This window comes from Oncorhynchus mykiss, chromosome 17 (genome assembly GCF_013265735.2).
Source record: "Oncorhynchus mykiss isolate Arlee chromosome 17, USDA_OmykA_1.1, whole genome shotgun sequence".
NCBI classification, from domain to species: Eukaryota; Metazoa; Chordata; class Actinopteri; order Salmoniformes; family Salmonidae; genus Oncorhynchus; species Oncorhynchus mykiss.
In genome coordinates, this window is record NC_048581.1 from 58,485,383 (window position 1) to 58,509,092 (window position 23,710).

The 23,710-nt window shown below is 39.0% G+C and overlaps 2 protein-coding genes across 2 annotated transcripts; both read right to left on the bottom strand.

The window, feature by feature from the left end:
* Positions 1-225: 225 nt before the first annotated feature.
* On the bottom strand, positions 226-3,563 carry LOC110494233 (homeobox protein Hox-C12a-like). The gene is made up of 2 exons (XM_021569140.2): positions 2,784-3,563; positions 226-1,698 (listed from the first exon to the last, which is right to left on the bottom strand). The coding sequence occupies exons 1-2, from the start codon at positions 3,376-3,378 to the stop codon at positions 1,460-1,462; spliced, it is 834 nt and encodes a 277-aa protein (XP_021424815.1). The 5' UTR covers positions 3,379-3,563; the 3' UTR covers positions 226-1,459.
* Positions 3,564-12,939: 9,376 nt separating this feature from the next.
* LOC118936430 (homeobox protein Hox-C13a-like) lies at positions 12,940-16,996 on the bottom strand. The gene is made up of 2 exons (XM_036950318.1): positions 15,943-16,996; positions 12,940-13,768 (listed from the first exon to the last, which is right to left on the bottom strand). The coding sequence occupies exons 1-2, from the start codon at positions 16,601-16,603 to the stop codon at positions 13,509-13,511; spliced, it is 921 nt and encodes a 306-aa protein (XP_036806213.1). The 5' UTR covers positions 16,604-16,996; the 3' UTR covers positions 12,940-13,508.
* Between the last annotated feature and the right edge of the window lie 6,714 nt (positions 16,997-23,710).

The window sequence follows — 23,710 nt, forward strand, 5'->3', positions numbered from 1 at the left end:
ATTATTATTGCAGTAAACAGATCGCAGTCCATAAATAGTCATGACGGTACATAGGCTATTACTTTGCACCCAAGCGACAAGAGAATCCGCGGATCATTCAGCACAGAAATAGCAGCATGTACACTTGCCCACCCCTCCCCAAAACAAACTCAAATAGCTTATCGCAATCCCCCCACTAGCCTTTAAGACCGCAACTCGGAATCTTTGTGTGTGTGTGTGTGTGTGTGTGTGTTTTAGCGGGATGAGAAATGTAATAGCAGATAATCGACTTTTGTAAATCAAAGTGTTGTAATTTACAAACAATATCGAAATGCACTCATGAAAATGGCTCTAGAATGGATGGCTCTGACAGACGCAGTAGGCTGTATGGCCAGTTGTTGTCCTTGACCGTGGCCATGCACGTCTCCTACAGCACATGATTGATTGAAAATGAATAACGTAGGCTTTTAATTGCATGCCCCAAAACCATCTTAAGATCCACTGAGATAAAAAACAAATAAAAAAATGGTTGAATATGCCAAAGCCCAAGTTCAACCTTCCATGAACGTTGTAACACTTGTTTTAGGAGTTCTGGGGTCGATCATGTCATGACTTATTTAATACTGGTGAAATGTAGATTGGATGTAAACCATTATGGGCCATAGCCATATTGATGCACCGTGCCTACATAGAAGTAGCTAAGTGAACTCAAACTTATGAAACATAACTTGGGTCAGTTCAATCTTATTTCCACTCATGAGACTAAAAAGGTTTATAAATACATGCTATGCATTCGTAAATTTGATTGAGTTATTCTTTAATATTGAATATCCATTAGTATGGATTCCGTAACTTTCCATTAGCTTCATATTCTCAACAAGCAGGCATATGCTTATTACTGAAATTGTTCATATCTTAAATCAAATCAATTTGTAAAAATCCGATATATATATAATTTGATTAGTTAAATATGTTTGAAATGATTGTACCGAATGAGTCACAAGTGTTAGTGCATTGGTAAAAGGATGGGAAACTAAATAGCCAAAGAAATCTTTGAAAAAAGTTACAAATACCAAATTATATTTTCCCAAATAATGTTAATTGAAACTTTGTGTTGCTTTAGACTGCACTGTGCCTGCCTTTCATTCCTGGGCGCTGACTATTTCGAATGTTCCATATCAAAGAACATATAATATAGGGAAGCTCTTGCACTGTCACTACTTGTATTGATAAACGTATTATGCGATATAAGGTCAGATAAAGATATTATTTGGTCTCTTGATTTGTTTTTCGAGATAGATGTAGTGATAACTCAGATGAGGTCGTTTTGTTTCAGAAAATATCATTCTTCTAAAGGACGTGAGACGTCATACTGTGCATGCTATAGGCCATCGAATTTGATTACACCAAAATAATCAACAGTATGTTTCATAGAGAATACAGCCTGCCTATATTCCCCTTTAAAATATATCTCTCCCTCTTAGAAGAAGGACAAGGCCTGCTCCCTAAGCATCAATCTCTTCTTCTTCATCCGCCGGTTCTGGAACCATATCTTAACCTGTTGGTCGCTGAGGTTCAGGCGGTCAGAGAGTTCCCTCCGCCGCTGTCTGGTGATGAACTCATTGAGCATGAACTCGCCTTCCAGCTCCGCCAGCTGGAGTTTGGAGTAGGGTTTACGTTTCTTTCGGGTTCGGGTGTGCATTGGGTACCACGGGGCGCCTGGAGAGAGGGAGAAGTGGATGGGTGAGCATGGGCTGAGGCTCTATAGCAGGGCTCTCCAAACCGGTTCCCGGAGCGCAACTGTCCTGTAGGTTTTCACTCAAACCCTAATCTGGCACACCTGATTCTAATAATTAGCTGCTTCATAAACGGAACCAGGTTAGATACAACTGGGTTTGGAGTGAAAACCTACAGGAGGGTAGCTATATAACTTAGCATGCATCGCCAAGTTAAGGTAAAAATCCTGCGCTGCACCAATGGGTTGGTTCTACAGAGCTGATTACCCGTTTTTCAAAGCACAAACGTATTTTGAACGACATTGTCACTAAAGTAAGCTGTTCTTGACCCAGTCGTATAGCAGACCAATTACCAACATGTAAATTGCAGATTAGAATATGGACACAAACAAATTAGCTACGTTCTACAAGTAGGTCTACTGTTTATCAATTTAGAAGTTCACTAAATAATGTGTGGGACGACAGGGGGACAGATCACATCTTTCTTGTAATTTGATTGTGGAGAGACACTAGCTATAATTCACAATACTCTGTGTCACACAAGGTTTACAGTGGCAGTTATGGTCGCCAATCTCTCTCGAGCCTGCAAGCATATGAAATTGCCAAAAGGCATGCAAACGAAAGTTCTTGTGAATAACATTTATTGTTTCGATGTATGATTTTGTTAAAATTTTGGTGCAATTATCAACAAACTCTCAAAAAACATGAGTCTGTATTTGCAGACTTTATCCTGAAATTCCATAGGTTGAAATGGTTCAAAATCAAATACTGTTGTCTCGTATTATTATTTTATTTTATTTTTTCACAAACAATATCTAGTTTTTATGGTGCTGTAAGGGTTTCCTGGTGTGTAAAGGCTGAGTGTAAACGAACATATGAACCCTTTCTTGAATGCTTCCCCTAGCGGCGCTCACCCCAACATGCAAGCCTCGTGTCAATTCAGCATCCTAATCATTTATATAGACAAATAAAGAAATACGATTTTAATGGAAAAACAAGCGTATAACATTCCATTGTTAACATCAAATAAAAGGCAATATATTGTCGTATATAAATAAATACCCTCACCTCCGCCCGCTGCTGTGCTTGGTGCGTGATTGCCAGGGGATGTCAACGCCTGAGCGATGCCTGTAGAGGCTTTGCTCCCTTCATTGAGCAGCGATGAACTGGAGTCAGATTCTAGGGATTGACAGGATAGCGGATCTTGGGTCAACTGCTCCACGCCATAGTCGTACTTGGAATATGTACCGTTGTTGCCAATCCCGTTGTGCAGTCCATGCTCCGTCGTTATGGAGGAAGAGGAGTCTCCTCTTGCCCTCTCTTCACGTTTGAGGTTCGCGCTTTCAGCGCAGGGTTCCCTGTTTCCGCCACCGTTGCTGTAAAAACATTTGCCTTCATCTTGCCTGGTGATTTCGCATGCACGGTTGAAAGAGGGGTTAATGGACATGGCACTGCTAAAGTAGGGTTGAGGATATCCATTGCACGGCTCCGACGCGGTCCAAGGAAGGGAGCATACATTGTCCCTTCTTGGGTAGGAGAGAGAGGGTAGACCCGCCAGTTGTCCCCCGGACGCTCTAAAATTGGGGAGGTAAAATGTGTCTCCCGTGTGGATGTTTACCAACGGTCCCACAAACCCGGGATTAAGAAGATTATGCTCGCCCATTTCGGCGGGCCCGACCAAGAGCTTCTAGTTTATAGTAATCTGACATTTAACATAGTTAAACCGAGCGGCGGGCCTGATTGGTCGAACTAGTGTCACATGTCCCCACCAATTTGCCTTACAGAAGGTACCACCCACTATGTCCATGTCTGACCAAACAAAACATTAGCTTCTGTATTACGGGTTTTATATGCTTTTTAAAATACTTATAAACATTTTATGCAAAAGGAAATCTGGGTTGTGTTTTCTCCTTATTGCTTGTGCTTCAAAATACTCTACTCTTTCATTTTTAAGTGATACCCCAATCCATTAATATTACAGGCCATCTTGATCTCAGTAAAGTTTTCCCAGCGCTTGCTTTTTCTTTTTAATATGTCATTTAACAGTTACAAGGCAGCTGCAAAAATGTCTGTACGTGTTCTATTGTTTCCGACGCACAAAAAAAATCTACAATTGTTGGGTGTGCTTGTCCGAGTTTATTTTAGAGCAAATTACAGATGAATCGAGTGTCATATAAAGCTGTGATGCTCCACTTTACGGGCCTGTTTTAAGGAACGACTGATGCCCACAGCCTCACTCCTCTCGTATTTACAGTAACGGGGTCAGTAGGTTGAAACCGTTGGCTCAGTAAAACATAAGACGATCTGCAATAAGGTTATTTTAAGAGCGTATATTTCAACTGATACTCGTGCTTCTCTGAGGAAAAACTTAAACAGATACCCTATTAAACGTTCGTGGCTATGCGCTGTGTAGCTCGGTATAAACTCACCATTTTAACAAGGAGGTCGAAGGAGCTTAAATGCGCTTCATTAGTCGAAATTAATCACAGTGCATTTTTATTAATTGATATTCAACTGAGCACCCCTGTCACAATCAAGTTGAGTAAAGTGAGCGATGAAGGGCGGCAGGTAGCCTAGTGGTTAGAGCGTTGGACTGGTAACTGAAAGGTTGCAAGCTCGAATCCCCGAGCTAAAAAGGTACACATCTGTTCTGCCCCTGGACAAGGCTGTTCCTATGCCGTCATTGAAAATAAGAAGTTGTTCTTAATTAACTGAATAAAGTTGTATCGAAAAAATGATCAGGTATCTAATTTTTAGGTATCTGTATGATAGGCCTACTGCGAAAAAAGGGCTCACAGAGGAATGATAACATTTAATGGGTGACTGACTGGTCCCATAAGGAGTGTTCCACTGTGGAAAGTGGTCCTCTAAATATAACAAGGAAATTGAATTTAAGACTTGATTTTTGATTAAGACAGGCATACCCAGTACTCATTTTAACTATTTACATTCCTCGTGTAATGTTGTTATTCTCGAAATGCCTGACAACCTTCACCGCGTTCAAATCATTGGCCTACTTGCCAGGCGATAGCAATTACGTAAGATGTCAACAAAACATTGCTTATTATATAATTACTAAATTACTTACCATTGTTATTACAGTGCCATAGTGTGCATAGGACAGGACAGAGAGGAGTTGCTATTTTATCAATGTGTAATAATAGAAGCCTTGGCTTCTGCGGCAGCTGCTGCTATGCGACAAAAATGAAATAATAGTGTCTGTAAGGATTCATATTCATCAAGAAGGATGGAAAGACAGTTATAAATATGGCATTGTAAATTAGGCCTAACGTAAACTTTGGAGGCTGGCAGTGCATTTGCAAGTGCATTTCACACTAATTGTCTATGGCCCATTGAAACTTGAAATGGGATAATACAAGCTACGCATTAGAGCTATGGAAGGAAGGCCACAGAAGCAGTTAAAATATGGCTTCAGTATACGTGAAATCCTTAATATTTGGGACATGCGTGTTGAAAAAGCGCCACAGGTCTGGAATAATGAAACTGCATGTGAGACATACATTCTGTCATTCCAAGAGCACGCATAGCCTGTTTTAGCTGTCAATCAATGTTGCCTTTTTACAAATGAGACAAGACAATCGACGAAAACAGACATATTTAAACATATAGGCCTAGGTTTACAGTAGGTCTACAGTAGGTCTACAGTATGTGTATCTCCATAACGTGTTAATAAAATGCCCTAATATGTAGAGCATTTGCGTATTATGTAACACTATCCTAAAATTGATACTCAGTTAGTTTTAGAGTTGAGAGATTTTTTTTAGAGCCCATTGTTCTGAACTGCCATCAGATACAGTATGTTTTTTTTAAATCGTGCGTAATAGTCAACCCAAAAGGACCCTTTTCATAAACAAATTACTGCAAATGCAAATGAATGAAACACATAACATGCATTTCTTAGGTCTGTTTGTGGTCTTGTACTTATTACATGTTTTGTTCTGCTTCACAAAACGAATATGTATAAAAACAAATTTGCCGTTGATTTTCCATGATCAATAGCCTAATTTTTGGATTAGTTAAGCAGAGTAGGCCTGCCTATGTGCTGCACAAGTTCACTAAATGTTGTAGGCATATTATAATCATTATCAGAAAAGAACACTAGTCATCGACCTCCAGTCATCCACGGCTTCAGTCATTGCACAGATTAGTGTACTCTTACTAGGATGATATTGACCAAAGTAGCAAGGGGAATCTCAACAACAGTTTATGATATCTAGGAACACAAACACACAGGCCAATACATCTTTGAAGTTATGCTAATTAGCCTATACATTTCTCAGCGCACACAGTGCTAATCACAAATGATGAGGTTAAAAAACAGTCCGTTTGGCAATCACATGTGTTACCTTGGTGAAACAGAAGATAGATAACCATGCCCCATAATGACGGCCATTGAAAAAAAGAAATCACTCCAAACCCTGACGTCTCGACAGGAGGTAGAAAAAAACAACATGATTGTGTATATAGAAGAAACGCAAAATTTAGAAACACCACAGGTATTTTCTATTGAAGACAAGACTCAGGAATCACATTTTAAACACTTTAACATGCAATTGTAAAAAATATGCTGAAACTTTCGCGTTTCTCTTCTATCAAGTTCTTTCTTTCCGCTTTTTTAGTGAAGAACGCTATACCAATTGGCGCTTCGGCAGTTCAAGGTCACTGTCTAGTGCATTGATGTCTGCTGGCTCATTGACACAACTGTCTTGGAATCCCTCGCCATGTCCAGACAGGGGCAATAGCGTAAACAAAGAGCGTTTCCTTCCTTTGAGTTCGTTACATGTTGTCAGAGTTACAGCCCGGTTGTGAAACTCATGAATGATTCTTTTAAGTCCCCCAAACAATCACACTGAAGCCAAATATCAATGTCAACCCTATTAACATTAGGACACTATACCTCATACTTAGATGGTAGCATGGTCATACTTAGGTGGTAGAATATAAAAAGTATCGCACTTGAGTTTTCTAATTGTTGAGTAGACTAATTATAGAATGATTCAGTCTATAGCCAACTCAGTCTATAGCTTACAGGCAAGCTAAGGCCAATCGTAATGTTAAATTGGCAATCTAAAATAAACAAAACTGGTCGAGGCAACACTGGTTCTGGAATGGAATGTGAAAGAATTCAAGCTAAGGACTGCAACTTAAATTCCTTAATAATGTTTAATGCTGACTGACGGGTTTCCGGGCGCCTTCACAACACTTGTTTGTATTTAGTTGTTTATTTATTATTTAAACATACTTAATCAACATGGCATCGATATATTGTGCAATTTTAATTTGCGTTTACACAGATTATAATGCTATTTTAAATGCAATCAACTTTGATTAGTCTACAACTCAATAAAAACAGAACAAAACGCAAGATCAAAATTACCACACAATATAGGCTACTTCATGGGCACAAAATATACCTAGTCATATACCTAGTCTACTTCATGGCATCGACTTGGAAAACATTAATATAGAATCAATTTCATCCTTACTACTGTCAATACATTATTTGGTAGGCTACTTTTTATTGCTAAGCTAAACCGAATACACACAACGAATACATAGCCTAAATACATCACCTGTGATGTACTTTTGGAATTCTGTTTTCTATTTGATAGGCTATGGACTTTATTGCAACAGTCCGTGTTATTTGTTTGGTAAGGCACAGCCGCATAATATGGACCCACATGCGGTTTTGGCACTGTGATGCAAATCTCATAAATCTCTCTCCGCATGTGTGTGTGTGTGTGTGTGTGTGTGTGTGTGTGTGTGTGTGTGTGTGTGTGTGTGTGTAAGGACTGCCGACTACCTGCCAATTTACTAATCCAGAATGAGTTATTACAATAAAATCTGTTAGTCATATTATGTCGCCAAGCAATGTTGCTTGAAAAAGACTCTAACCCGCCATAATATCTTACAATATGTCCTATATTCTCCTGCGTGAGAATGCATCATCAGCAATGAACGGCTGCAGCTATATCTGATACAACGTCCACTCGAGCACAGTTCAGCTGTTCAGGATAAAAACAGTTCTTCTGGCTGACAAACCAGCTTTAAATCACGCAACATGACCACTGACACATGCTATAAGAATGTCACTTGAAATATTATTCGTAAGGCTACTACTATCAACTACTGTTGATAAAAAGGAAACATTTCCGGATGGGTGGGTGAGGTGGTTGTTTGGATTAGGGTAAAGCAATATGTGATGGAATCTCTCATCATTAGCACAATCATTTGATAAAAAAAACTAAAACACGAGACAACGTTGTTCTTCTTCAAATTCTGCTCACCTGCTATATGCTGCAAAAGGGTGAATCCACAATCCCGTCTCCAACTTCCTGCTATTTCCATCTATCCACCACCAGAGGCTGTTATATTCCTTCTTCTCGGTGCTCAGCATTCCCATTCAGGACAGCACACATTCACTCACTCATACTTGGGCCTAAACCCTGGTTGACTGACAATGACAGCCACCTTCTCTTTCTGGGAGTTATTTCCCTAGATCGGTCAGCACGGTTCTAAGTTAAGATATTGACACTAACACACGAGTGGATAAAATTCCTGTTTTAATGTAATTTCTATCATGTAAATTATGTCAGATAAGACATGTGACCAATGAACGAGTATGTCAAGATGTTCAACAAAGAAATATAACATTTGATGATTCAAAAACGATATTGTGAACGTTTTAAGGAACACTGTTCAATTGTAGGGAGGCTACTCTAGAAGTGAGACAAAAACAACAGTTTTAAGGTATAGAGGCCCTGTGATTTGAAAGGTAAACAAGAAAGGAGCTCAACTACGTGGTTTACCGGGAAATAAAAAATAAAAGCCATTTCAAATTTCTGGGAACGATGCGGAAATGTGCAATTTAACCTAGAGAGGATCTAAGGAAAGCGGATTACACAGCTCAGAAAATGCATTTGAAAAACATTAGAAAAACTTAAATTGAAAATACACGTGAAAGTTTTCAATATTTCATACAAATAAATCCATAGTGTATTATATTTCATTGGATAAATGCTACACGAAAGTTACTATTTTACGCAACTAAACAAGTGCGTAAAAGGCTCACTAATTTCCATAAAATGTTTGCCATTTGTTCAGCAATTGTTTAAAATGTTTGTGTGTGTGACTTATATTCGAAATCAAGCAGGAATTAGGCCGTGCTATTCAATATGTCCAGTCTATCAAAAGTGTGCGCTAAACGTCTCCATATATGCCCATGTATGATTGTCTCCAATATCTTCCAAATGAAAGAGTTTTCGCTTGCTGTTTAAAATAAAAAAAAACAACAAATGGAATAGTTTCGAAGCTGCCCATTTTACTTGCAACAATATTATACAAAGCCATAAAATACTAAATAAAGAAGGCGACTCCTACAGAACCTTTAAGGTTGTCTTCTAACAGTGCCTTACCTAGGTTAGCCTACTTCATGAAAGTGCGGAAGAAAAAATCGTGATAATTCATAACATTAGGCAACTGCACTCACCACATGCTAAAATACGACCATAGGGGTGGATGCAAACAAAAAATACAGTTACATCGTAAGGGGACAAGTCTCATGGCACTAGGGTTAAATGTTCTCTTTGCCATTATTACAGTCCTAAATCTGAAACGGGTAGGTAGGTAAGCTCTTGATATATAGCGATACAGTTCTTCACATCGATTTAAACTCAAGGTAGTATAAAAACAGCCTACATACCTTCAAAATGATTTTATGGGCCACGTCTGTTTTCCTTTAAGGCAGATGCACAGCTCATCGCAAGGAGCACACTTTAAATCTCGACTTGAAAAAAAACGCTACACAGCTCAAACTTGTCGGTGTCAAACGTGATGGACTTGCAAGACGTCTATGGTCTGTCTACCTGTTATCCACGCTCAAAATACCACACACTCCCAATGATGACTGTGTAAGTGTGCTGTATAATTTAAGGTCTGGAGATCGGGGCGAGATAATTCTGTAAGACTGTCAGGCAAAGCATAAGGAAAAAGTGTAAGAAATATAAATGAAAAACAGGAACAGATTAAAATGCTTGGAATTTGGGGGTGATATCAAATAGTCATGGAGGGGGGGGGGGGGGGGGGGGGGGCATAATCCCTGACAGTATCCTCGTTTATGGTATGCTAAATAGTGATAACCTACTGTCTAGACTCGAAAAAAATTATTATATTGCCTTGCAAACAAATCGCGTGGCTGGTACCCACCCCCACCTCACCAGAGAGAGGAAGCACACCCTTCCCTAGTTATGTCCCTAGCTATGCACGAGCTGTTGTTATGTCAAGGTCAAAGTGACTGCATAGTCATGGTCAAGGGTAGTCAAGAAGTGACGTACAGACACAATAGACGAGGAGCTCTGCAGCTACATTCCAGCCTACTACTAGGCCAACAACTTTTGATTGGGCCTAAAGTTAATTTAACAAAATATCAAGCAACAATTATGACAATAGAGCTATAGAAAGGTTTGTCCAATTTTAAGATTTCCTAAATGCGTTTGGTCGGATCACGTTTTACAAGTTAGCTAAGGCTTAAGGTTCAAACAAGACGAATTTGCTGCGTTACACGAATAAGCAACACGACGATGGCACAGATTGTGTTACTATTTGAGCATTTGGGCTACAATCCAACCAACGATATTCCTGATTGTAAGGCATGTTACCAACATCATACAGCCTACGATTCAATATTGAAACGGGGTAGGTTTGCTTTTGTCTTTTTTACCAAAATGCCAATTTAGGCTACTTTTTTGACCAATATGAAAACAAGTGGTCACGCCGATGGGTCTGTTCTCATTATACAATTTCCATGAGCACATTTTTCGAGACAAAGATTCATTAGTCAACGTGATATTTGAAAAGGAAACTCGTGTAGGCCTACGTCAGCAAGACGTTTTGCTCGATTGAATTAGAACTCAAGATACTTTAGATAGCATATTTAAAGAGAAGTATAACCCAATGATTGATCCCTCAAACGTGTACTCTAATCATACGTCATTCACAAGCATTCTCACCAACATGCCAAAAGCAATATAATTTAGTATTTAGCTGAGATTTTAAAATGAATAGCCTAGCATGTAAAATGCACACTATTCAAGAGATAGAGTGAGTAGTTTATGCACAACTAAACACGTGCGTTATTTCCTTAATACTGTACATTTGTAATTTGTTCACCAATTGTTTCAAAAGCTATTGTGCGACTTATTTCCATTATCAAAATTATATCAAAGGGAAATGTAGGCTACAAATAGCCTTTAGACAATAGTTTAGAAGACTATAAGCGTCATGAGAATCTCACTGTAGTTAATAACGTCAAGTTGACCAACATATGTTACAAAAGATTGAATAGACCACTTTTCGAAATTCGTTTGGAGAGTCAAATTTGATGTTTCGGTATAATCAACCACAATGGACCTTTTTGTGATTATCCTCGATGATTATTAATCAAGTGTGTCATTCGGTATGTGTACCTTGTTTTAAATGATCAAATAAAATAAACATTTCTCGACCAAATAATGCACAGAGAGCTTATGAAGGCTTCCGGAATAAATTAGTTCATGCCACACCTTGGAGCACAAATGAGTGAATGAAATTGCTGCAGACACTAAACACGTAAATAATCAGATTTTTTAAAGGCTACTCTTAAAATGACTCTTTGCTAATAATCTACACAGACAATTCTTCTTTCGACAAAATATCTAGCCTATCATTGCGTTTTGAAAATCATATTCAGAATCTGTTATGCAGTTAATTTAGGTTTCACGGAGATATTCTCAATAACCTATAGACTGACTAAACCCAATGATTTCGTTGTCATGACAATCTTCCATTATGGAATGAAGATATAGGGAGGCTAATTTATATCAGCTAGTCCTGAAGTAGATCGACTTCTCGGTCGAACGCAGAATTTAAGATAATATGATGAGGACTAGTTAAAGTCAGGATTGGGTTTATCATCCTAGAATTTAAACCATAATTGAACATTTTCAGTTTAGGGGTTCTTAACAATTTAGTCCTGGAGTAGTCTATGCTTAATGTCATTGAAGCTGGTTACAACGGTAATGACGTTCAAAGAGTTATGTGTGGGTTATGTGTGGTAAACATATGCCACTTTATCAAATGATTCCACGTGAAAATTCGACGTTAGCCTACTGGTTATTTATCGAATAAGACAATTTGCCCCAAATCATCATCATAATAGCCCAAATAATATGAAAAAAATGTTATTATTGCCATTTTGATTTCGGGTCCATCATTTAGTTAGCATCCTCAACAAATTTTCAAATGCTTTTCTGATTTGCACAACATTTAGACATACATTCTTAGCTGTCATCAATCAACTAATTGTCAATGTGCAATATCTATTCTCAACCAGAACTCAGGGTAGACAAAAATCCGGGACACTAAAATTAGTATATGTTACGTTTGGTATGGTACTGTATGTATACATTTTTTTGTACGATATGTTACGAATTATAGTTTGTATGATATGTTACAAATGACAATTTGTGTTACGACCTGTAATTCATATAATATTACGAATTTACAATACATATGTATCATATGCTAATTCCTATTTGTTGTTGCTAATGTTATGTGGCTAGGTGGCTAACGCTAATGTTAGCTTGGTGGCTAATGTTAGCTAGGCTAGGGGTTAGTGATTAAGGTTAGGGTTAAGGTTAGCTAACATGCTAAGTAGTTGCAAATTAGCTAAAAAGTACTAAGTAGTTGCAAAGTAGCTAATTAGCTAAAATGCTAACGTTGTCTTTGATGAGGTTGGAACACGCAACCTTTGGGTTGCTAGAGGTTCATGTTTCATTCCCGACCAACCACTCTCCCTTTCGCTTTTGTCTTAAGTAACCATACTAATTTGAGTGTCCCGGATTTTCATTTACTATTTTCTACATCCTATAAAGTGACACCGAATATGTCATACAGAGACAGAAGAGTAGACATTAAGCGATTAAACCAGACAAGATCTCGATCAAATAGAAAACAGATTCTATCAAAAAAAGTCATTTGACCTTGTTGGTCGTTATATTTATTTGTATATGAAACACGTTTCCATTTGAGTAAATGTCGATCAAACAAAAACATCACAGTTCAAATGCTGCACAAAATAAAGGAATAAAACAGCTTTTGTGAGTGCACAGCCCGGATGCAATAAGACCTAACTCACTATACAAACCAAGTGAGAAAAGATTGTGCATTAATATGAAACATGTTTTAATATTCTTATATTGATTACAATCATTACAGTTGCATGACAGACATATCATTCACTGAAAAAACATGATCTAAATATGATAACCATAAAATATAGCAACCTTTAATTAAATAATAAACGCACGGCACTGTACATAGACAATAGAACACTTGCTCATTCCCTTGGGATCAAACTAAAACCGCCATACAATATCATTGAAATATAGTTTTCAGTCTTGATGCGTCCAATACCTGAAAATGTCTGAACAGGTTTACTGTATGACATCCCCAAAGACCTCGGTTTACTTTATCAGTCACAAAAGTTTTTAATTTAGGTCTCAGGCTATACTAACAATGCTGGTAGCTTTCGACGCTCCTGTAAGGATGTGATCATTCGTTCCAAACCAGGTTTAGTAAATCTTCTTCTTTATTTCCCCCCAGTTTATGTCCAAATAGGGAGGTGTTTGTGTTTTGCAATGCATCATACCAGGTGAGAATAATGTCAATAGATAAATATCGAGCGTTAGTGATGAAAAAGTATTTGAGTTGCCATGCCAGTGACATTGGACTGAATCAAGTGGCATGCATATGAGAGCTTGATTTAGATTTACAGACGAATTTCTTCTCCTTCACCCGCCGGTTCTGGAACCAGATGGTGACCTGGCGTTCGGAGAGATTAGTAGTGGCAGATATTCGCCGTCTCTTGTCTTTGGTGATGAACTTGCTAGCTGCATACTCTTTCTCTAGCTCCTTCAGTTGGATCTTGGTGTAAGGAACTCGCTTTTTGCGGCCTCGTCGGTAGCTGCTGACCTCTGGTTGCAAAGGCACGACATCTGAGAAAAGAAGGGCATAACAACCGTTGGTATTCTACAACAATTGGGTGGGGGAGGGGGGGGGGGGGGGGGGGGGGGGGGGGGAGTGCTATGTGAAAGTTCCCAGCACTGATGCATTGCATTCAAATCATTGCATTTGTTGAAGTTCATGGTCCCCGTAGATTGGCTGTGCTAATTGATTAAGATGGGCCTAAAATACTTGAAGTAGGCTATGGTTGGACTTAACTTATGTTACATCCCAATCATTAGGGTTTAAAAATATATAATCTAAATGTCTAAACGTAGCCCTAATGGTAGGCGAGCCCATTAAAGGCGCTGCATGGTCATTCGGTGGTCTGCATTGGCGGTGCAGCATTTACGGTGATCCTGCCTCTGCTGAAGGCAGGGCATTCATACTTCTTGCGTTTAGCGGAGCAGTGCAGAAATGTTGTGAAGGAAGTTGTCAAGGAAGTGAGTTTGTGTTGATACAGGACCTCCCGCCCCTACCGTCAACCAATCATGTCAATGCGGATCCCTCCGCATTGTCACAAAATTTGAGAGGCGCACGGTGATGCCGTACAGAGCTCCATTTGGTATCTGCATGCCTCCAGGGCCCGCTATTGCGTTACACCATCCATACCGCGCCTCCGACCACATTTTCGGATCAAGCATGCCAGCCATCTCTAGGCCTACCATGATTACTACTTAGTCCAAACATAGATTTTTAACCTATGCATATTCAAAACATAAATTGGCATACTGATATGCAAACACTACGAATATTAAGCCTTAATAATCGGAATTGGGGCTATACAGTCACTTAGTCTATGAGAGCGCAGGACAGCGAAGCCTATCTATATTGATAGCCCCTGATCTTAAACTTGAATGCAGCTACAATTGATGTAATACAGCTAAATAACAAGACATCACATCTCATTAATTTAATCATGCGGATGAGCTGTGTGCAAACAACCTCAGTAGGTTGGTTGGTTAACAGTCCTATCATATTTATCTAAGTTTTATTTCAGCGTGTTTAAGAGTGCATCCATGGCAGAGATGAGATGAGATAAACGACTATTTTAATGAGGTCATGGACAACATGAGGAATGTGCAATGGTACAACCAAACCCAGGACGATAAAAAAAGAACTGTAATCTATTTAAAAAACAGTAGATCTATTCTGTGTTATGGGCATATAGCGCCAATACCACACTATCCCAATATTGACTGTATTGGCCAACGACAAGTTTGGGGAAAGTGGTCATACAAGCTCCAAAAATCATGTGTGTCAACTGAACTAGATTGTGAATGATACACCAATCAATCCAGGAATCCATGAGCTATTCTTAACAAGATGGAACGTGATACTGGTATTCAGAAATGTAATGTGCTATTCAATAGGGGCAATTGGCCTACCACGTAACTAACGGATCAATTCGTTTCAACTATAGACAATGAGAACGCACACACTTCAAGCTTTGATTACAATTGATTTGGAATTGAATTTGAAATCTTAAATAAAGAAATGGAGAAAAAAAGGGTATTTTGCAATTGCAAATAAACCTAATGCGTGAAAGGGGTGAGCTTCAATACACCGCTCCCTGTCGTGACTAGATTTACTGGCACTGAGCAAATATCTGTTATTTTATCGGAGAATGTAACGGTGCCCTGCTCCAATCCATAAACCTAATTGTATGCTAATATGAAATCAAAGGTCTTGTTTTTGCATTTCATCTGTTGTGGTCATATCGTGAAGCAGCCGTGAAGACGAATGATGGTAGGTTGAAGGAAACTAAATATTTTGGTAAGGTTATGTCTTTCCAATCTGTTTTCTTTGCTTCTATATTTTGGCAGACTAATTTCTAGTCCCATATCCGGCTATTGAAAAACCCCATGGCCTCCTCTCCGGACTTTAACTCAAGGATGAACATAAATAAACACGCCTTCACCCTGTGCTATCATGCACTGTATAGTCAGTCATATGTTTATTTGAGATGGCTATACAAAGGAAATAGGTTTTAAATGCATAAATATAATACATTAAAAGGAAATGTTTCAATGTGACATATATAAAACATGTAACAAGTACACTGGTTATTTAGATCCTTTCTTATAAGAAACCACAATGCAAGCCGCGTGGAATCCCCCCACCACCACCACCACCACACATACACACACTAAAAAAAATGTCATACCTGGGAAGGGCGACTTCCAGAGATGTGTTGACTGTGTTTGCTCTTTAGAACAGTACACCTGTCCATCCCAGCCATTAGATAGAGCCCAGTGCTGGTAGCCATCCATGGGAATCAAAGTTTCATGTCTCGGTTCCGGGTGCGCACTGATACCGGGAACCACCGACACGTCCAAGTAACCCGGGACAGTCTGGTATGAGCTGGCAAAACCCGGGTAAAATGCGAACTCCTTTGCCCGGCTTGACAGCTCTTCGGTGGGCAGTGCCGCGCTGGGTTCTGCATATTTCTCTGCGGGGTGGTAAGAGCATTGCTTCTGCTGCAAGTTAACGTTGTGTGAGTGTGACAACCGACACCCGTAATAAGGGCTTCCGAATGGGTAGCCATAACCAAGGGTGGCGCTGGAGGAAGTCTGGGGAGCGGGGCACTGTCGCCCAGTGTCGTGGGAGGGTATGTCCGAGTACACAGAACCCTGGTGGCTTATGGTGCCGGAGTGTCGTCCCAACGCCGAGTGTGATATCAGTTCCCTGCAGTGGGTAGCAGGACAATTCCCGCTTAGTCCCTCCATGGATTGGTTTTTATTCGGATTACTTTCATTCAGGCTTTTTTCATATACATACATCAAGGTGTCCGCCCAGCGTGGATGCAGAACCATCGAAGTTGTCATATCAGGGGTTGACAATGCTTTTTAAAAGTCAACTACCCCAAGACGGACACCTCATCCCCAAGCACATTTTTTGCGCATGCGCAGCGCAATACCCAAGTGTCCAGTTCATTATTGAGACCCTGGGATCCGCCGACACGTGATACGATAACGAGACCGACACGAGGGTGTGTTGGGGGTGGGGGCGAGGGGCTCATCCATTTAAACCGCCTCTGGTGCATGTTTCTTGATTGCAATTTTAAGTCCAGCGGATACTCTCATTGGCTTATCATCGGCAAGTATCCTTAAAGGGGACATCAAACATCCCTAACAGTTTTAAGGTGGAGGATGCCATGATCGTCATATTTTACAAAACGGAAATGAATTTCAACTGAACCACATAAAGTATCAATTCGCCAGGCCAGTGCTATTTAGATAGGCCTACGTCTGAAGATTCTCGATTCTTGATAAGGTAAAGATTACACTTGTCTGAAGTACTTTGCTCTAACAATATTTGTATGTAATCAAACCGGCTAAGATACATCAATTAGTCTGTCAAACACTATCTTAGTCTGTCACATTTTTTACCAGAAGATTGTTGTAGAGCGCAGAATAACACAGCACCCTTCAAAATGGAATTGTAACCTATAGGACTTTTGGTTGGAATTATCTTCCTGTTGTCAATAGCCTAATATCGAAAATGGTCAGATAATTATCCATGACAGCTTCATTTATTTAACTTGACTGACATTTTAAATGTTCAAATTCTTTGTTTGTGTATATAAATAAATAAATCACAAAACCTTGCCAGGCCAGTTAACGACAACCCTCAAGGTGGTCGACAAGATGCCCAATCTTATGCTAATAGCAACATTTTCTTTCCTCCAATAGTCCTACCACTAACGTAAACAGGCAAATGCAATTGACACAAACTATGGAAATAAAATATAAAATAAAACCTCTCTCCACGGCACAGAGAAACCACTTTTGCCCAGTTGTATCCCTGAAAGTGGTTTGTTGAAACATGCAACTGCTTGGTCTGTATAATTTGGGGGTAGCCTAAATAAACAGAAATTGCGGTGCAGTTTTGGCAAAACGCTGAAAATATGAAGAACATAGGCTATTATCCACCTCCCCTAATATTTTTGGGGGGTTATAGCAGTGGTCCATGAATATTCTCCAATCTAACGGAATGTATTATCTTCTCCAATAGGCTAGTGAGCAAAAAGGTGTATGTATTTTCCCCTAATGCCAGTTGTTGTAATCTGAGTCAACAATCTGAGTTAGGGACACAAGGTCTTGGTCTTGCACCGGTCTCTACATTATTTCATTGGACAAAACGTTATTGACCAAACATAATACCTTATATTTCAGGTTTAGTAATAAGTGCATACGACGTTCAAAACGGAGTTAAAAATGTAGGATATTGCTAAATTCTAAGAATTGTGTTTTTTAGAGATGTGTATGCACTGAGGAAACGTGTTAGTCGCACTATAAATAAAAATTGTGATTATTAGGCCCATCTAAAATCCCTGCCAAGATTGTCAATAATCAGTCTTATATAGCTAAATGCACCAGGTATGGGCTCTGTGTCAAAAATCAACATGAAACAAACCACAACCTATAGGCTATTGAAATTGAAGAGATAAAGATAATAAAATCGTTAAACTATATATTCGGTTTGTCGCAGGAAATAGGAACTAATCTGCCAGCGGAGCAACTCACAAATATTGACCATTCATTCAAATTGCAGACACAAGGAAGTCCAAGGTCAAGGTAGGGAACGCAGACTGACATGGTCGTAATAAGTCTAGACAGGCAAGAATGAACTTCACACCCGCATTGTGGAGCTTACGTGCAACCTCACTGCAATTAGGAGAGACAACAATGACGCTTCCAAGTAGCGGTTTCAGAAAACAAAATCTGGATGGAACAGTCGGCTTGACATACAAAGCATATCAAACCAAACATTTAGCTATCAGAGAAACAACATCTGGGTAAAGCAAAACATGCATCTCATACTGTTTTTGTGAACACATAGGCCTTTTAGGCCTATTCACAATATACTCACACTTTCATTATGAGCAAGAATGATACAAAATCAATTGTTGGCCTACTAATCTTTTCACGAAGAGTGAGGAAGATACAATCGATATAGTACCCTATTTAACGAACACGCATAGGCCGAATATATCGAACGTTATCACATTGGCCACGTGAAGCACACGCAATATATTCTATTCCATCATATGATGAACACATGGGAATTTTCCTTTTTAAATTACTAGCAGTAGATATAGCAGAAATGTGTTCATATTTTATAAGTAAAATGTAAATTGTAACATACACTAAATGTGAAATCTAAAGCAGCTACGAGTTAAAATACAATTTGTAGGTCATCTTTCATTTATACACGTTTTTACAATAAATTGTAACTTATTTTTCCTTATCCATTGATGTTAAAAGTATAAGCCAACATTTTGTAAATCAAAATTCACGACTTGAAAGGCATATAGCATATAGTAAGGTTTAGTTTATTTCCATGGTAAACAACATTGGCAGCTGAGAGCGGAATTGTATTGTACAGTTCATAATAAATAAACAACTCATGTGCATTATGTCCCCCAATAAAACCAACAAAACAAGTAAAAGCTTTGATTTTCTGAATTTGGGAAGTTGCCGTGCATGGGTTTGGTATCAATGAAGCTAATAAGCTTTCTTGCATATTACTTCCCTCCCAAGCATCCATTTCAAATGGTTTAGTAGGCTAGTCTTGTATGCTAACATGTATGCAGGCCCTAACGTTAATTATTCATGCTATGGAGCTACCGAGTATAACAACTTTACCTTTTTGTTATTTTTCCTTCATTCATATTTTGTTTTATTTCGACCTACTAAATATCATGAGAACTTTTCTGAAACCGACTGGATTGTTTCAACTTGTTTTGGATTGTTGGATCAACTAATGTGAAATATATTTATCTCTCAAGCGTAGTATAGACTATGAAAATAATACGTTCTGTAATCATTAAAGCTACACTCTGTAAGGTATGCATACCATCAAACATGGGCCAACACCAACAATAACTTAAACCTTGGGGCAATTTTCCAAGGTGCATCCATAAATAGCACTTCCTAGGATTCGTATGATAGCTACATTGATCATAAAAAAATAAAGTAGGCCAATCAACATTCCATGAGAGCAACATGATAGGAGTCCTCCTACATAATTTTATAAAACGTTTACAAATGTCAAAAGAAACATAAGTAAGACATGACAGTTATATCCTAATTTATAAAGGCATGTTCTTCCGAAACCAAGGGGTATATTCCATAGTTTTCAATTTGTTTGATGTTATCTGTTTTGTAGGTTAGTCTCATTGAGATCATATTTTCTGCAAAAGAGGCATACCATTATCTTAAATAACCAATGAGCATAATCTGGAAATCTTAGTTTTATATTCGGTTGTGTTTGTAATTATCTTGTCTATTTTGTGTGTGTTTGCTTGTTACGAAGCATAGGCCTATACGGCGCTTTCCGGCACTATACGGCGCTTTAAGACGCACAGGCTCCTAATCACATAATTTCATATAGATGTAAAATGGCCTACACTTGTCTAAGTTATATTAATAACACGTATAGTCCTGGTGAAATGAATGGACTATCCCACAACCATGTGGCATCATGAAAACAACAATCATACATGTAGCAAAGATTCTTCCCTCCGGAAGATTTTTCATTGATCCTCAGCGGTAGATTACACTTTACTCGACTCTGTAGTGTTCAAATGACAGCACTGTGCCCCCTCATTAATACACATTTTTCTCCCATCTAAATTAGATTATGAATTTAAAGTGAAGTTCGGGTAACTGAAGAACAAACCCATTAAGACGCTTTTAGTATTCATTGTCTTTTTCTGGCAATACGTTCAAACCAGGAGCATGGGTGGTAATGTACGCGATTCAGTTCCAGTGAAGTTGCTCAGTGGGCAGACACTTTCTCCTCTGAAAGGCAAGAGAAGCCTTCTGTAGGCCTATCAGAAACACGTGTCAAATTGGTGAGATGAGTTTTCCATATATCCTTTACCACCTTCACCAAGCTGTCGAATCTGTAATAACAGGTGGAGATTTGATTTAATAGTAAACTTGGTCATTGTTAAATTTGATTCATGACACCAAATGATCAATGGTAAATAAGTCTCATGTAAAAATACAACTGGACTGTTGTAATATATAGCTTAATCAATGCCGGTCCTACAACGTTTTAATGCGAATAGTATCAACAACCGTACACGATTCGGCTCATCTGCCTACGTATAGGCTATGATGATGCACTGGTTTTGACAGTAACCTTATTTGATTGAACATCCACCTCTGCAGAACCTGGATAGTAAACACAGTCGCAACATTTTTTTGTGTGTGTGGAAGAAGTGATAGTCTTTCTTGATTCATACAAAACATGAGATGGGGATTCTGGATTTATCTTGACCAGGGATCTTGGCGAACGTGTTTAAATCTTAACGGGAAATTAGGTTTTGATTTAGCCCACAGGGTTCCACTCACTTCTGAACGGGTGCCAGAGCCACATACAGTGCCTTGCGAAAGTATTCGGCCCCCTTGAACTTTGCGACCTTTTGCCACATTTCAGGCTTCAAACATAAAGATATAAAACTGTATTTTTTGTGAAGAATCAACAACAAGTGGGACACAATCATGAAGTGGAATGACATTTATTGGATATTTCAAACATTTTTAACAAATCAAAAACTGGGCGTGCAAAATTATTCAGCCCCTTTACTTTCAGTGCAGCAAACTCTCTCCAGAAGTTCAGTGAGGATCTCTGAATGATCCAATGTTGACCTAAATGACTAATGATGATAAATACAATCCACCTGTGTGTAATCAAGTCTCCGTATAAATGCACCTGCACTGTGATAGTCTCAGAGGTCCGTTAAAAGCGCAGAGAGCATCATGAAGAACAAGGAACACACCAGGCAGGTCCGAGATACTGTTGTGAAGAAGTGTAAAGCCGGATTTGGATACAAAAAGATTTCCCAAGCTTTAAACATCCCAAGGAGCACTGTGCAAGCGATAATATTGAAATGGAAGGAGTATCAGACCACTGCAAATCTACCAAGACCTGGCCGTCCCTCTAAACTTTCAGCTCATACAAGGAGAAGACTGATCAGAGATGCAGCCAAGAAGCCCATGATCACTCTGGATGAACTGCAGAGATCTACAGCTGAGGTGGGAGACTCTGTCCATAGGACAACAATCAGTCGTATATTGCACAAATCTGGCCTTTATGGAAGAGTGGCAAGAAGAAAGCCATTTATTAAAGATATCCATAAAAAGTGTTGTTTAAAGTTTGCCACAAGCCACCTGGGAGACACACCAAACATATGGAAGAAGGTGCTCTGGTCAGATGAAACCAAAATTGAACTTTTTGGCAACAATGCAAAACGTTATGTTTGGCGTAAAAGCAACACAGCAGAACACACCATCCCCACTGTCAAACATGGTGGTGGCAGCATCATGGTTTGGGCCTGCTTTTCTTCAGCAGGGACAGGGAAGATGGTTAAAATTGATGGGAAGATGGATGGAGCCAAATACAGGACCATTCTGGAAGAAAACCTGATGGAATCTGCAAAAGACCTGAGACTGGGACGGAGATTTGTCTTCCAACAAGACAATGAACCAAAACATAAAGCAAAATATACAATGGAATGGTTCAAAAATAAACATATCCAGGTGTTAGAATGGCCAAGTCAAAGTCCAGACCTGAATCCAATCGAGAATCTGTGGAAAGAACTGAAAACTGCTGTTCACAAATGCTCTCCATCCAACCTCACTGAGCTCGAGCTGTTTTGCAAGGAGGAATGGGAAAAAATGTCAGTCTCTCGATGTGCAAAACTGATAGAGACATACCCCAAGCGACTTACAGCTGTAATCGCAGCAAAAGGTGGCGCTACAAAGTATTAACTTAAAGGGGGCTGAATAATTTTGCAGCCCAATTTTTCAGTTTTTGATTTGTTAAAAAAGTTTGAAATATCCAATAAATGTCATTCCACTTCATGATTGTGTCCCACTTGTTGTTGATTCTTCACAAAAAAATACAGTTTTATATCTTTATGTTTGAAGCCTGAAATCTGGCAAAAGGTCGCAAAGTTCAAGGGGGCCGAATACTTTCGCAAGGCACTGTACCCGAAACGTCGAAGTGGTGAGTATTAAGTATAGAAATATATTTTGAATATGTTTAAAACATGTCGTTTTATGCATTGAGCTGAATGTAACCAAATGTATAGTCTGTCTGTATGGAGTAGTTTGGCCGACAGCACTCCATGGATTTCCCAATCGAATTAATAAAAATACCACAATATACAGTATATTCAAGAATCTGAAATAACACAAATCGTTCTTAGATTATGTGCTCCCTATCGTTCAAAACTTGTCATTGATGCTCCAATAGTTGCATTAACATTTCCTGTCATATTCTACATGGGCTCCAATTCCAAATCTGTAACATGTTACGCACAAGATAATTAGTGGATTTAGAAGGCACAGATAATGTCAGCATGGGTAACTGCAGTTACATCCGTCAACCTAAAAAGAGAGACAATGATAACGTCAGTATATAATTTCATCAACGACAGAAAGTGGCAGTTATTGTATGAGGAAAATACCGTGCGCTTAATGATAAAACAGGCAACACTCCACATGAGGAAAAATAACAGCCTTCCAGGCCATCAGACATGATCTCACATTAGCTATAAGAAAGGACAAATACCGAAACTCATTCATGTCAGATAGGCCTATATAAAAGAAGTGAACACAAAGGTTGTAACAGAAAAAGGCCCACAACGTATTTGTATAAAGATTTACTATTATAATTATCCAGCCGAATAGTAAATGGTCTGGGAGCATATGAGATCATTTAAATCGTCCAAGGTGTGCCCCCAGCCTTCCATCACAAAAGGCCCGGGGTTAAGTTCCTTTATTGCCAAATTAGGCAACTGGCGGTTCCCTTCATTCAGCTTTTACCAAATAACTGTAAATTCCGAAACGGGACAATTAAGATTCCTCTTACAATTTCAATTACATTCACCATCCTGAATTGTACAAAGGTAAAAC